This window comes from Urocampus carinirostris, chromosome 7, assembly GCF_059441175.1.
Source record: "Urocampus carinirostris isolate Australia breed hairy pipefish chromosome 7, RoL_Ucar_1.0, whole genome shotgun sequence".
NCBI lineage: Eukaryota > Metazoa > Chordata > Actinopteri > Syngnathiformes > Syngnathidae > Urocampus > Urocampus carinirostris.
Genome location: NC_142355.1, coordinates 37278673 through 37294632, shown reverse-complemented (window position 1 = coordinate 37294632; position 15960 = coordinate 37278673). Strand labels below are relative to the sequence as shown.

General features: G+C 44.2%; 2 protein-coding genes across 2 annotated transcripts in view; both read left to right on the top strand.

Moving 5' to 3' along the window:
• LOC148363234 (metabotropic glutamate receptor 8-like) overlaps window positions 1-15960 on the top strand; it is a 51262-nt gene that overhangs the window by 18525 nt on the left and 16777 nt on the right. The window contains exons 4-7 of the mRNA XM_088340849.1: window positions 4890-5025; window positions 8170-8324; window positions 9397-9534; window positions 12766-12966. Coding sequence (XP_088196975.1) covers window positions 4890-5025; window positions 8170-8324; window positions 9397-9534; window positions 12766-12966 — 630 coding nt within the window. The remainder of the gene's footprint in view (window positions 1-4889; window positions 5026-8169; window positions 8325-9396; window positions 9535-12765; window positions 12967-15960) is intronic.
• LOC148363235 (homeodomain-interacting protein kinase 3-like) lies at window positions 1336-4515 on the top strand. Its single transcript, XM_088340850.1, has 2 exons — window positions 1336-1451; window positions 1518-4515. Exon 2 carries the CDS (start codon window positions 1529-1531, stop codon window positions 2738-2740), a length of 1212 nt encoding a protein of 403 aa, XP_088196976.1. The 5' UTR covers window positions 1336-1451; window positions 1518-1528; the 3' UTR covers window positions 2741-4515.

Here is a 15960-nt window from a genome sequence, read left to right as displayed (position 1 = left end):
CCTGTGGCCCGTGGGCCGCGGTTTGCTCAACGGCGTAATATCGCTTACGATATCCGAGTCCAGTTGATGATACAACAGCAGCTGTGTTAGCCGTTAGCATGGTCACCCCGGGGCGCTACGTCCATCTGTCTGCCGGCAGCTAGCTTAGCCGAAAGCTTCGTTGGGGTTCTCATCGGCCTTTCCTGGGAGCTAGCTAAAGCCAACTGTCCTCGTGGCGACAGGCGCAACGGGGTAGCAGTACCCGATAAATTGTCCGCGTGAGGAACACATGGAAGTGGTCACTCATCATTCGATGGATCCTGTCAGTCTGCTAATGCTTGGACTGGAACCGACCATTTTCACTGTCTCAGGGAAACATAAAACATTATTAGCCCTGAATATTTTTGTTGGCTCCAACATCATTTTGAGTTTAAATAAAATCTCCTTCCAATGTACTTGAGCTGCGTCAATGAAACCTTCTTTCATCTCCAGCTAGCGCGTCCCAATTCCTTTCGGCATTCGAACACTATTAGCCTTGCATCCCAATACACTACATGTGCCTGCTTTGTATTTATTGAGAACCTAATGCTTTCCATTTTCATTTCATTTGTTTCCATGGTAATCGCTTTGCTTCCCCCTTTACCATCAATGCAAGTCTTGTCGAATAAGTACAGAACAAAGAATGCAGTATTATATTGCGTTCTTGCTCTGATTGCTTAGTTTTTATTAAAAGTCCCGATCCTTGATGAGTTAAAGACATATTCCTTGATGGAGGTGATGAAATATGGGCATTTTTTTTTTACAATTCTTCATAATCCAAGCTTCATTTCTATGGTTATCATGTTTTTGCTTCTCCCTTTAGCATCACTTTAAGGTCTTGGGACCCCTAGCAAATAAATACAGTTCAGAAAATACCGTAATACACTTACTTGCAAATTCTATACAAAACACATGAGATTCTAAACAAATAAAAGAAAGAAAAAGGCATTGTGGGAAGTAGTTTAACCAATAGCATATCTGTATTCGCATGATGCCGGGACGCAAACCAATAGCAAACACGCTTCTCAGAGACAAACGAACTTCGCAAAGTTTGTATATTGAAAAGCGCTAGCATGCTAAGCCCCATAAGAAATATTTCAATTTGCTTTTAGCTTTCAAAACAGAAGTTGTGGTACAAACGAGTCCTTTCGATTGGTTCCTGACCCAAAGATCTGTTGGCGAATCACATGACCAGGGCGACGCCCCCAGATTTGCCGCCATGACATCGGCGCTATGTCGTAAGCCGGAACATTCTTTGATGTAAGAAACGACACTTTAGAAAGCGATGTCACAGAGAAGGACCCATAAGGTGCTAGCAGGCACAAGCGGGTCTATGATGACCCTGACTGAAACCAGTTCGAGACTATGATGCTAAGTCCAAAATTCCGTTCCATCTCTGGAGTTCGTAACCAAACCTGAAATGAATTAGACCGGTAAGTGTGGCAGCTTTTTTGGGGGAATCCTAAAACCGATAAAACGGACTCTCTTTGTTCACACAGATGACTTAAAGATGTACAAAGGGGTGTCTCTGGGCGGGGTCTACACCGTGGAGGATGTCGTGGGCGAGGGCACCTTCGGCGTGGTGGTCAGGTGTCATGACACTGAGAAGGACTCTATGGTGGCCATCAAGGTTTTCAAGAACCACCAGAACTCCTTGAACAATGCCAAAGACGAGATCTCCATCCTCAAGCAGCTGTCGGGACAGGACCCTGACCAGTGCAACATAGTCCGCTGGGAAGGGTTCTTCTTCCACGAGGAGAACATCTGCTTGAGTTTTGAGCTCCTGGACCAGAACTTACGGGAGTTTATGCAGCACCACAGCGTGCTTTCCCTCCAGGAAGTAAGACCAGTGGTGCACCAATTGGCTACTGCGCTGTATTACTTAAGCAACATGGGCCTTGTCCACGCTGACATCAAGCCCGAAAACATCATGGTGGTGGACCGGCACCGGCAGCCTCTCAAAGTCAAGCTAGCGGATTTCGGCTTGGCCAAAAATTTGGCGGACGTCATGCAGGGCGATTGCGTGCAGACGTTGTGGTACCGGGCGCCTGAAGTCATTTTAGGGATTCCCTTCAACGAGACGGTGGACGTATGGTCCCTGGGACTGGTCGCTGTGGAGCTGGCAATGGGCCGGCCACTGTACCCGGGCAGGACGGAATACGACATGCTGCACTTTGTCGTTAGCACGCAGGGACAGCCAGCAGATGAGGTGCTGGACTTGGGAAAGGTAGTGAGTCAATACTTCTGCAAGCAATGCAACGGGGCACCCCGGTGGAAGTTCAAGTCGCCTGAACAGTTCGCCAAGGAGACGGGATGCCAACCTAAAGGCCGGGGCTCGCTCCTATTCAACTCCCTTGACGAATTGAAGCCGCTGGTGGTCGGAAAACGGTTCACCGAGACGCTTTTTGTCCGTCTTGTGAAGAAGATGCTGGAGCTGGATCCTATGCATAGGGACAACTCCCAAAATGTTCTCCTGCACCCTTTTTTCTATTACTGCCAGTCCGAGCATACCTCGTCCAATGAAGATGAACCGTCACGGTCTTCACCCCCAAAACCCATTCTTGAAACACCTCTTAACCATCCTGTCGAGTCAAAGGAGTCGGTGTGCAAAACACTTGGGGCTAAGTCCCGTCCAAGTCCTGTCACTTGCTTGGGAAGTTTATCCAGAAAATGTGTCGCTGCCTCTAAGAAGATTTCTGCAGTTTTTGCTAGGAACAAATGAAACAGCAATGTCCCGTTTCCTACTTCCAGGGTTTATGGTGATGTATGGCAAAAGTTGGTCAGGAAGGAAATTGGAGAAAGGTTTGGTTGACTCAGCTTAGATGGCTTGGAAGGAGATTTTTGTAGTCGCTACTGATTCTGATCTCAAGGCACAATCAAGAGTGTCGCGCTTAAAGCAGGACATCGGTTTTAAACTTCACGATCCCATCCCCCTTTTACGTGTTTCATTGTTCTTCACCCAGGTACCAGACAACTGCACTCTGCTTATCAGTAGGGACGCATGAATTGTGAGATCCCATGTGACCCAGAAAATTTAGGAGAGGGAAAGTTATGCTACAGTGGCTTGCGAAACTATTTGGCCCCCTTGAACTTTGTGACCTTTTGCCACATTTCAGACTTCAAACATCAAGATATAAAACTGTCATTTCTTGTCAAGCATCAACAACTAGTGGGACACTATCATGAAATGGAACACACTTAATTGGATATTTTAAACTTTTTTAACAAATAAAAAATAAACTGGTTGTGCAAAATGATTCAGCCCCATTGAGTTAATACTTTGTAGCACCACCTTTTGCTGCGATGACAGGTGCAAGTCACTAAGGGTATGTCTCTATATCAGTTTTGCACATCGAGAAACCGATATTTTTGCCCATTCCTCCTTGCAAAACAGCTTGAACTCAGTGAGGTTGGATGGAAAGCGTTTGTGAACAGCAGTTTTCAGTTCTTTCCACAGATTCTCAATTGGATTGAGGACTGGATCTTGACTTGGCCATTCTAACACCTTGAAAGGTTTTTTGGTGAACCATTCCATTGTAGCTTTTGCTTTATGTTTTGGATCATTGTCTCATTGGAAGACAAATCTCTGTCCCAGTCTCCATCAGGTTTTCTTCCAGAATGGTCCTGTATTTGGCTCCATCCATATTCCCATCAATTTTAACCATATTCCTTGTCCATGCTGAAGAAAAGCAGTCCCAAACCATGATGCTACCTCCATGTTTGACTGTGGGGATGGTGTGTTGAGGGTGATGAGCTGTGCTGCATTGACGCCAAACATAACGTCATGTGTTGTTGCCAAAAAGTTGGATTTTGGTCTCATCTGACCAGAACACCTTCTTCCACATGTTGGGTGTGTCTCCCGGGTGGCTTGTGGCAAACTTTAAACAACACTTTTTATGGATATCTTTAAGAAATGGCTTCCTCCTTGCCACTCTTCCACAAAGGCCAAATTTGTGCAGTATACGACTGGTTGTTGTCCTATGGACAGATTCTCCCACCTCAGTTGTAGACCTCTGCAGTTCAGCCAGAGTGATCATGGGACTCTTGGCTGCATCTCTGATCAGTCTTCTTTTATTAGGGGGGAAGGCCCGATCTTGGTAGATTTGCAGTGGTCTGATACTCCTTCCATTTCAATATTATTGCTTGCACAGTGCTCCTTGGGATGTTTAAAGCTTGGGAAATCTTTTTGTATCTAAATCCAGCTTTGAACTTCTCCACAACAGTATCTCGGACCTACCTGGTGTGTTCCCCGTTCTTCATGATGCTCTCTGCGCTTTAAACAGACCTCTGAGACTATCACAGTGCAGGTGCATTTATACATAGACTTGTTTACACACAGGTGGATTCCATTTATCATCGTTAGTCATTTAGATTAACATTGAATCATGCAGAGATCCTCACTGAACTTCTGGACAGAGTTTGCTGCACTGAAAGTAAAGGGGCTGAATCATTTTGCACACCCACTTTTTCGTTTTTTATTTGTTACAAAAGTTTAAAATATCCAATAAAGTGTGTTCCACTTCATGATTGTGTCCCACTTATTGTTGATACTTCACAAGAAATTACAGTGTAATATCTTGATTTTTGAAATCTGAAATCTGGAAAAAGGTCACAAAGTTCAACGGGGCCAAATAGTTTCGCAAGCCAGTGTATCACTTCGAACCCCCTGAACTGGAGTCAGAAAGTGGAGTTAATGTTGTTCTGCAGGTGCAGTTGATTAGAAACTCCCTTTGAGCCAATGATTTTCCTGTCTGTGTTGATGATTCTCTTTTGTCTTTAACTGTGGCTCTCTAAAAAGTTATTGATGTTGGGTCTTCTATCATAATGGACAATAGAAAAACTGGAAAGGTTTTGTTATTTTGTGGGTTTAGGTAGGCTGTGCGTGGCCCAGTCTCTGAAGATCCCTCGCGAGGCGGACCCCAGCCACTTCGACAAGACCGTGACCCGACTTATGGAGACCCCAAACGCTCGGGCCCTGGTTACCTTTGCCAATGAGGACGATATTCGGTACGTCCACGATCTTGAAGCAAAAATTTTTAATTTTTTTACTGGAATTAGTTGGAGACATGATGAATATGATTATTTTCCTCCAAAATCGTTTTGATTTTTCAACACTTGGAAAAACAATATTTTACCTAAATTTGTGGAGGGGTGGGGGGCTTGTCAAGTGGTTTATTTGAACTCTCCAGTTCAGTGATATTGAATGCAATTATTTTGTTAGATTTTTTATGTCAGATTGCTTTTACTTGGTAAAATCTTATTTAAATCTACCTACCTAACTAATACTCCCCTAGTGGGAGGTGGCTAGTGTCAAGAACACATTCACCAAACATTCATTCCCCTTTGCTCTTCCCAACCTGACACCGAACATCAAGCCCACTGCAGAACAAGGGGTGAGTTTCTGTACCATGCAACTCAAAATCCGCAGAGAGGCCCGACAGTTTACACTGGTTTACCCCTCTGCATTATAGGCATCGCTATCAGTCATTCTTAAATATCTTTCGCCATTCACTAAATGAACCCACCTCACATCCAGACCATGTTTCACCCCGTCCATCAAACCATATTTGGGCCTTCCTCTCATTCTAATTCCCACAACTTTTGCACTACAAACTCTTTTAGTCAGCCACTTATTTTAGAGAGAACGTAGTTGGGCGTCGCCCCAAAATATACGCAGAGAGGAGATATGGCAAAAAGGGAACACTCTATATTGCATTCGGGACACGTTCAAAGTTCCAGACGTTCAACGTTGGCCTTTATAGTGTTCTTAAATAAAGTTAAGATATCTCGTGATATCTCGTTTACTATCCTCATACAGGCTTTGCACAGCATGCAGCAACCTGCCACCTACCCCATACCCAACACTTGCCACAATGCCTCTGGATCTCTCCTGTCATATGCTTTCTCGAAATCCATAAATACTTGATATTCTTCAAATCAAAATTCTGCCATAAAGCTTCCCCACCACACTCTACAGACTTAGACCTCTCGAATGACTACACAGCAGACTCTCACCTGTCACGTGCACTACCCCAGTTTTCTGGTACCACTACTGCTGTTTTCAAATCATCATCTTAGTTTATTTGTTTGAATGTATAAATGTATTTTTTTATGGTTATTTGATTATATTTGTATGTGTGTTTAATTGAGTTATGTTCCTTGTTTATTTTTTTCTGCATTTTGGGCTTGTTTGCATGTAAAGTTTTTGTATTTTTTAGGTCATGAACTATTTTGAACAGAAAATATATATATATATTTTTTTTATTTGTCGGTGTTTTTATTTCATTTCATTACAATTTTTGTTTACTTTTTATGCATTGTTTATTATATTTTATTTTTATTTTTTGGTGGGTGTGCAATTTAATTTAAATTGAATGTTTTAAACTTTGTCATGATTACCATTTGGCGCCAACCGCTACGGGCTCTGATTGGCTCCCTGTCCCTATTTAAACCCAGTCCTGTCAATCCCCTGTTGTCAGTCCGTCTGCGAACCTCTGTTTACACAAGGCAAGCCTTATTCGACCCTGACTCCCGCCTGTCCCGTTTTTGCTCCCGTCTGTCTCTGGCTACGACCTGTTTTGATCCTGACCACGTCTGCTTTCCCGTCCTTGGCTTACGACCCCTTTTTGTCCCCGACTACGTCTACCTTACCTTTCTAGTTTACGACTAGTTTCCGACCACCTTTTTCTCTCCCTGTCCCGGCTAACGACCAGTTTTCCCGAACCTGACACCACCATCGCTCGCTACGGAGGATCCACTTCCGTGTTCGAATCACAATCCGAGTGCGAAAGCGACTTGCTTCCCACGTCCAGCGAACACCGGATTGTGGGCGCAGCCCTTCCTCTTTCTTTCAATAAAACTTGTGGTAAAGGGTACGCGATTGGGTCTACCCTTTATGCTAGTCGTGACAAACTTTTAGATATTGAAATATTTTTTACCTTTTGAAGATGTTTTTAATTTATTATTTTTAAATCATTTTTTGCATTATAAATTCATTTTTTTAAATTTTGTGTAGTTTTATTAAAACGATTTTTTTAGGATTTTTCATGTCAAATATTTTTTTAATTCTGTATTTTTCTCTAATAGTCTTATTTATATTATTTTTTTGTCTTTTGGGGGTTGTCATGATTACCGATATGCATCACCTGTGCCCACTCCTTTGGGGCCAACTGCCTCGGACTCTGATTGGCTCTCTGTCCCTATTAAAACCCCCTCCCATCTGTCCCCTCTTGTCGGTCCGTCTGCGAACCTCAGTTTACACTAGGCAAACCTTTTTTCGACCCTGCCTCCCACCTGTTTTTTGCTCCTGTCTGTCCCCTGGCTTTGACCCGTTTAAGATCCTGACCACGTCTACTCTCCCGTCCCGGCTTTCGATCTTATTTTTCCCCGACCACGTCTACTCTCCTTTCGTGGTTTACGCCTCGCTTCCGACCACGTTGTTGCTCTCCTGTCCCGGCTACTGACCCGTTTTTCTGTTCCCGACACCGCCATCGTTGGCCACACCACAGAAGATCCACTTCCGCATTCAGAGCGACCTGTTTCCCGCGTCCAGCAACCACCAGATCGTGGGCGCAACCTTTTCTCTTTCTCAATAAAACTTGTGAGAAACGCAACGCAAGTGGGTCCTGTCTCCGTTCTGGTCCGGACAGGGGGGCATACATATTTTAATTTGATATATATAATATATATATATATATATATATATATATATATATATATATATATATATATATATATTAATTATTCTTTTTTTTTCCCTGTATGTTTTTCTCTCATTTCATTACATTGTTTAATTTTCATGCAGTTGCATTATTTTAATTTCAGATTTTCCTTGGTGTTTTTGGAGTATTTGCATTTAGTTGGAATATTTCTGTATTTTTCGTTTTCAAATATACATGTACTTTTTTTCTGTATTAAATCTCACATTTCATAGATAGATAGATAGATACTTTATTCATCCCCGCAGGGAAATTCACATTGAATTTTCTATGAATTTCAGTAGCAATATATATATATATATATATATATATATATATATATATATATATATATATATATATATATATATATATATATATATATATATATATATATATATATATATATATCGTGCTTATATTCTTATTTTTCTTTTTAAAATATTTTGTGCAGTCGGCTCCTGGAAGCGTCCAAGCGCAACAACCTGACGGGTCACTTCCTGTGGGTGGGCTCCGACAGTTGGGGGGCCAAAATTTCCCCGGTCCTACACCAGGAAATGGAGGCCCGGGGCGCCATCACTGTCCTGCCCAAGCGGGCCTCAGTACACGGTCAGTTCATAATTTGTATTTACTTTGATTTTTGTTTTTTTTCATGATTCCTCTGTAATTTGAATTTTTGGTGGATTTCTAGAGAAATCGTGGCACAATTTGGTCATGTCTCCTCTCTTTTTTCCTAATTGGAATACATTTAAACTTTCCATAAAGTTAGTAGCACAACTTGGTCATATATCCTCTCTCTATAATTGAAATATATTTAAGTTTCTATAGAAGCATTAGCGCAACTCGGTCAGGTCTTCTCTTGACCTCTCTGTAATTAGAATACATTTTGGAAATTTATGGAAGTCGTTGTACAACTTGGTCGCGTCTCCTCTTGATCGCTACGTAATTGGAATATGATTGATTTTTTTTAAAGTAGTAGTAGCTCAATTTGGTTGTGTTTCCCTCTACCTTGTTGCAATTAAAATAAAATATTTGATTTTAATCTTCTATAGAAGTTGTAAAACAACTTTGTCACATTTCCTTTTGACCTCTATGTCATTAGAATATTCTATATTTTGGATTTTTGTAGATGTAGAAGCACAACTTGGTTGTGTCTCCTCTTCACTTCTCCATGAATAAAATAAAACATTATTTGATATTCAATAGAAGTTGTAACACAACTTTATTGTGTTTCTTCATGACCCCTCTGTAATTAGAATTTTTTATTTTTATTTTTACAGAAGTCGTAGCACAATTTGGTTATGTCTCCTCTCTGTCCTCCTAATTTTGAGTTTGCTACACAAGCAGTGGCACAACTTGGTCATTTATCCTCTCTCAATGATTTAAATATATTGAGATTTATATAGACGTGTTAGCACAATTTGGTTGCGTCTCCTCATGGCCTCATCATAATATGCACGAGGCACTGGAGAGCTCTGCCATAATCTTACGCATGACTCAGGCTGTTTTGATTGTACCGTTTTTTGAACTATGTGACTAAATCGAGTTTTGTTTGAAGTTATGGGTTATCGGTCTCGAGAACCAGGTTTTTATCGGTATGGGGAGAAAAGAAGAGTGGTCGTGCATCCTTAAAAAAATGGTTCTGACACAGATTGTGTTGTTTGATATTGTTGTGTTCTAGCATTCGACCGCTATTTCAAGAGCCGTTCGCTGTCCAATAACCGCCGCAACGTTTGGTTCGCCGAATTTTGGGAAGAAAACTTTGGATGCAAGTTGGGAACGCACGGCAAGAAAACCGGAGCTGCCAAAAAGTGTACAGGTGAGTGTGCACGTGTCCAAAAGAACCCAAAACCTAAACAAGTGATATGGCGTTCTTTTCTTTTTCATTCTGATTGTTGTAGAGAAAATATCTTGAAAGGATTACAAAAGACCATTTTTATTTTAATTAGGCACACAACGTGTCATGTTCTTCCCCACAATCATGCAGTTATGTTCCAAAATCTTCCATGTGCCATGGATCTCGATGGAGTAATTTTCAAAGTAAATAGTTTGATCTCATACCTCCTGGAGCTGTGACGTCACCGTATGACAACAAGGACTCAAAACAATGGCAGGTGCCATTAAAAAAACAGTAGTAATCAGCGAATGCAGAGCCCTCTTTTCCGCTTGGAGTAATTGGAACTTTGCTTACTTTGTCTTGATCTTCTAAAGCTGTGTGGGGTAGGTTTACTTGCTGTCGTGTACATCGTGCGTTCCTTTTTTGCCTTTGCCTTCTTTTAGGTATGTGATTGTGCTTTTTACTTTTGTCTTTTTCCTGCGTGTTTTGCAATTAATATAATATAGTCCAGGTAGCTCCCTGTTAGTGTTTGAGCTACCAAAGGCTTCCCGCTTTGTTTGGTCTAGGCTAGCTGGTTAGCCTGCGTGCTCATTGTTTTGACTGGCTTGCTAGGGTGCTGGAGTTCTTCACATGACGTCACAGCTCAGACTGTCTTCAAGATCCATTATTTCAGAAAATATTAAAAATATACAAATGACATATATATATATTATTATTATTATCCAAAAAAGTGCTATTTTCTCACATTTTGTATGGTTTAGGATTTGGGTATCCCCTTCAAGCCCAAAACCCAGCCCAAATTTAAGCCTGAGTCGGCCTAAAATGTCAATCATTATGTTCAGAATTAGCCAGCCTTCTGTTTCGCTGAATTTAAAAAAAATAAATATATGTTCTTAAGAATGTACAATAGAACGATGTGTGGATAATGAACTAAAAAACAAAAACTCCTTGTCACGGTGGCCCATTGCCCCCATATGGCCCAGCCCGTTTGGCGCCATCTGCGGCTCGTTGACTGATTGGCTTCCCTTCTATTTAAGCTCAGTGTTCTCACCCTTTGTCAGTCCGTCAACGAACCTCTGCACCCGCAAGAGGTGTTTTTTGACTCTTTTCGGTGTCCTGTTTGTGTATCCTGTCCGCTATCTAGTCCTGTTTGATATTGGACTCCAGTCTCCAGTGTCTGGTATCGATCCTGTATGTCTCGTCCTGTCTGATACCTTGCTACAGTCTCCAGTATCGGGTATCGTTCCCGTCTATTTCGTCCTGTTTGATATCGGAATCCAGTCTCCAGTGTCTATCGATTCCGTCTGTCTCGTCATGTCTGATACCTTACCACTATCTCCGGTATCAGGTAACGACCCCGCCAGTCTCCTGTCCGGTATCAATCCTGTCCGTCTCGTCCTGTCTGATATCTGTCTCCAATCTCCTGTATCTGATATCGGTCGTATCTGTTCCGTCCTGTCCGGTATCGATCCCGTCTGTCTGGTATCTGCTCGTGTATTTGGTATCGATCTCGTCGGCTTCTGGCTTCCTGTTGTTCCACGCCGGACTTCTGCCTTACTTCTTCCGCCTAGTGATCGCCAAATCATTGGCGTTTGTGCTAACGTGCATGACTGCCCCATTCCCGTAAAATAAAGCTTGTGTGAGAAATGTTACGCATCTGGGTCCTCCTCCTGTTCTGGTTCTGACACTCCTGATATGTCAATTCAAAGAACTTCCATTCTCTCTATTATTGTTCAAGTGCTAGATTCTTAAGGACGTACTTCTGCTGTGGTTTACGGCCCACTTTTCATCCCCTCAAAATAACGGACAAACTTAACATTTTCCCGTCAAATTTGATAAAAATCATTCAATGATGGAAAATTGTTGGTTAATGTAACCTCCGCAGACACAGAAATATAAAAGCTGTTTATACAGTCTTGTTACAAAAGACAGGCTTAAATTTGCTATCATAAATAACCTCTCCTCCTCCCGAGTCCTCACAACTAAAATAGGAAATTTCAGGTTTGCTTCGGGCTCGATCTTGCAAATAAAGTGAATTGGTCGGACTCGGGCTGGGTTGGGCTTTAATACCCGCGGGCCTGGTTCGGGTCGGACTGGATTCAAATGGACTTATTTTACCCCTAGATCTGGGGTAGGCATAATACGGCCTATGAGCCATATGCGGCCCGGCAGGCTTTTTAATCCGTCCCTCCCGCTGAACAAAAATGGTCCAAATATATTTAAGTATTACCAGAAAAAATGTTTTTGTGGTGCCAGCTTTGTCCCCAATGTCCCCTTTGTGTGTCTACTTAAAACATACCACTACACAAATGCTACAAATTGTTGCATGGATTACAGATTGTTGTTTGTTGAACTGCACGTGTCTGGCCGTGATCCATTATCCTCAATTCTATGTTGTTGTGAGCGAGGCAAAAAGGCATTTTTGTCGACAGGCGTGGAATTACAATGAGATGCTTAGTTGTGGCCCTGATCCATTATCCCCGGTTGACTATTACTGACAGCAGGGGCTGAAAAATCAAACTTGTGGCACGTGTGGCGGCTCTTTTTTCCTTCTTTCCGCCAAAAATGAATCGTGGTCATGTGGCCAAGATTCATTATCCCAATCCAATATTCCTGCGAGCGTAGACTAGCAGCGCTAGTATCTCTGCTTTAAAAGAAATGCCCGGTCGGAGTCATGATTCATTATTCCCAGTCCACTTTTACTGAGAGCAGGGGCCCGCCAAGCACATTTCTTTGCGTTTCCAAGCGCCAAAGCATGGCATTTTGTACCGCCTAAAATGAACTGCACTGTTTTGGCCACGATCCATTATCCCCATTCGTCTATTGCTGAGAGCAAATTATTGTCCTCTTGAAGGTTTCTTTTTGTTCTTTCCACCTAAAAGAACTGCGCTGTTTTGGCCGTGATCCGTTATCCCTATTCGTCTATTGCTGAGAGCAAATTTGTGTCATCTTGAAGGTTTCTTTCCGTTCTTCCTGCCCAAAAGGAACTGCACTGTTTTCTCCGCGGTCCGTTAAGCCCAGGTCAACTGTTCGTGAGGGCAGTGGGCCGGCAGAGCACTTGTAAAAAATTTAATAAATAAAGTATTACTAGGAAAAAGTTTTTTTGTAGTGCCAGGTTTGTCCCTGTTGTCCCCTTTGTGTGTCTACTTCAAACATACCACTACACAAATGCTACAAATTATTGCGTAGATTATAGATTGTCGTTTGGTTCAGGTTTGGAGAAGGTGGGCAGAGAATCTGAGTACGAGCAAGAAGGCAAAGTGCAGTTTGTGATGGATGCGGTATACGCAATGGCGCACGCCCTGGACCGTCTCCAGCGCCAATTGTGCCCCGGCCAGGTCGGGTTGTGCCTGCGAATGGCCAACGTGGACGGAAAGGAGCTGCTGGCGCACATCCGAGCCGTCAATTTCAACGGTAAGATTATCCATTACTTTGGATTAATGGGATGTGGCCATGTTTTTGGATTTTCTTAATGGACCCCAAAATCTGGCGGACAGGGCTCAGCCTTGAGGCAAAAGTTAGGGTGAGACGATATGTTATCGGTCATACGCACTAAAAGTTTAGCTTTGTATCATCAAAACGGGCGGCAAAGACGTTACGGTTTATTAACCTACAAGACTTGCGCTGGTCAGAAAACAGAGGAAAAGAAAGCTGTCGGTGCCTATATTTGTTGTCATATTGTGTGCTTGTGAGGATCGGAGAAAAAGCGTCAGTGTTTGTAAATTGAAGTTTTGCACGATCCCAGCAGACACTCCTGATCAAAGAAGAAGAGAGTTGCACTTAAATGCATTAAAGCCAAAAGATTAGACCAAGGCACTCATGAAAAATGCTTTGGTTTGAAGCGCACACTTCATATCAGGCATGTCTGTCACAGTTGCCATAGCGCCCAATTGGCCCCACCCGTGTGGTGCCAGCTGCAGCTTGTTGACAGATTGGCTCCCTGTCATTATTTAAAATCTGTCCTGTCAGTCCCCTTTTGTTGGTCCGTCTGCGATTCTCTGTTTTTACACGGCAAGCCCTTTTTCGCCTGTCACGTTTTTTGCCCGTTTGTCTCCTGCTACGATCTGTTTTGATCTCGACGACGTCTGCTCTCCTGTACTTAATTATGACCTGTTTTGATCTCGACCATGTCTGTTCTCCCGTCTCGAATAACGATCGATTTTTGATCTACACCACATCTACTCTCCTCTCCTGGCTTTCGACTTGTTTCCGATCTTCTATCCCGGCTACTGACCTGTTTTTTCCGTTCCCGACACCGCCATCGCTCGCCACGGAAGTCCCACGTTCCGCGAGTGGGTCCTGTTTCCGTTCTGGTCCTGACAATGTCGGCATTTAGGGTACATGCTAACAGTTAGCTAAAGCTAAGAAAATAGCAATATACTTTGCCGATATAAGTAACATGGACTTGATAGCATCAGTCATAAACATTTAATACAGTATGAGGTGTGTGCTGCAAAAACGAGCATTTAAATGTTTTAAGAATAAAAATGAGATATAAATGAGTAATCAAATGATCGAAAATATGATTATATGGCATAGTTTAGTCAACGGTTGGTTTATATTACTGATCTTCAGTTTTAGATTAGTAAATTGTTGGCATTGATTACTAACGTTGGGGTTTAGAATACTAATCTGCAGAGATGGATTAAAATAATTATGTTATAGCGAGCAGAGACGGGAGTCGTAGGCGGAGTGTCAAAAGAAGGTGCCAACGAAAGCTGCTTTAATGACATTTAAACTTGCAATAACAAAACAAAACAAGAGAGCGGCTCGAGCCGGCCGAATTGAGAGTCCCCCTAGGAACTCGCTAACTAAACAATGGTTCCGTGGGTGAATTATGTAAAACCCACTACACAAGCCCCCCCCAGAATTCACCCATAGTCAAAGTCTCTGTGCCTGGTTGGGACGCTGACCCGGCCACTGCGGGTACAAGGAGCTGGACCAGCTGGGGGGTGAGAGCTTGTGGACTCAGTTGGAGAGCCCACAGGTGCTGGGGGCGGAGGGTCAGAGTGGGTACCCACGGGGCCGGAGGGTCGTGTCGCAGGAGGACGGCCGCGCCGTGGGGCTTGGGCCAGTTCCAATGGCTTGGACATATCCATGTGGGCAGGCTTAACCCTGTCCACGGAGACAGTCTCTGGCCTACCACCAATGTCCACGACCATGGTCTTGTCACCATGCTGCAGGACCTTAAACGGTCCATCATAAGGAGGGCGCAATGGTCCGCGGTGGGCATCGTGGCGAATGAAAACAAAACCAGCCGAGCGCAGGTTGGAGGGAACCCGTGAAACTGGCCTGCCGTGTCGTGATGTGGGGATAGGCACAAACGCTCCTGCAGTGCCCTGCAAGATGGACTTCTCCCTGGATGCAGCCCAGGGTGTCGTTGGGTCTGGGATGAAATCACCTGGCACCCGCAGCACTTGACCGTAAACCAACTCAGCTGAAGAGCACTGAAGGTCCTCTTTGGGAGCGGTCCTCAGTCCCAGCATGACCCAGGGTAGCTTATCGACCCAGTCCCCATCGGTCAGGCTGGCGCGCAGGGCCGCTTTCATCGAGCGGTGGAACCGCTCGCACAACCCGTTAGCCTGGGGGTGGTAGGCAGTGGTGCGGTGAAGTTTGACTCCCAGGCTCTCGGCAACCGTGTTCCACACCTCGGAGGTGAACTGTGCGCCCCTGTCAGATGAGAGATCTGCAGGGGGTCCAAAACGGGCGACCCATGTGCCGATGAACGCCCGGGCCACATCGACAGCTGAGGTGGAAGTCAGCAGAACTGCTTCAGGCCAACGGGTCGTCCTGTCCACCATCGTCAGGAGGTAAGTGAAACCGTGTGAAGGGGGCAGTGGGCCCACCAGGTCAATGTTAACGTGGTCAAACTTCCGTTCGGGGATGGCGAATGGTACCAATGGGGCCTTGATGTGACGGTGCACTTTGGCGCGTTGACATGCCACGCATGAGTCGACCCGGTCCCGGACGTCCTTTCTCATCCCTTTCCACACAAACTTCTGGGCCACTAGCTTAATGGAAGCTTTCCTGCCAGGATGAGACAGGCCGTGTATTGCCTCAAAAACAGCCCGACGCCAGCCAGCAGGGACAAGCGGCCTAGGCCAACCCATGGAGAGGTCACAACAAAGCTTGGCCCCTGAGTCTCCGACCGCAACCTCCTCCAGCCGCAAACCAGTGTCTGAGCTCTTGAGCGTTTGGATGCCGTTATCAGAAGCCTGGTCCACACTCATACTGGAATAATCAAGCCCCAATTGCACAGCGCTGATGGTTGCTCTGGACAGGCAATCCGCAACCACGTTGGACTTCCCAGCAATGTGCCTGATGTCAGTCGTGTATTCCGATATGAATGACAGCTGGCGCTGCTGGCGGGCGGACCACGGTTCGGACGTCTTGGACATGGAGAACGTA

Excerpts from the sequence above, each read along its gene's own strand:
- LOC148363235 (XM_088340850.1), top strand. The coding sequence starts at position 1,529 with ATGTACAAAGGGGTGTCTCTGGGCGGGGTCTACACCGTGGAGGATGTC.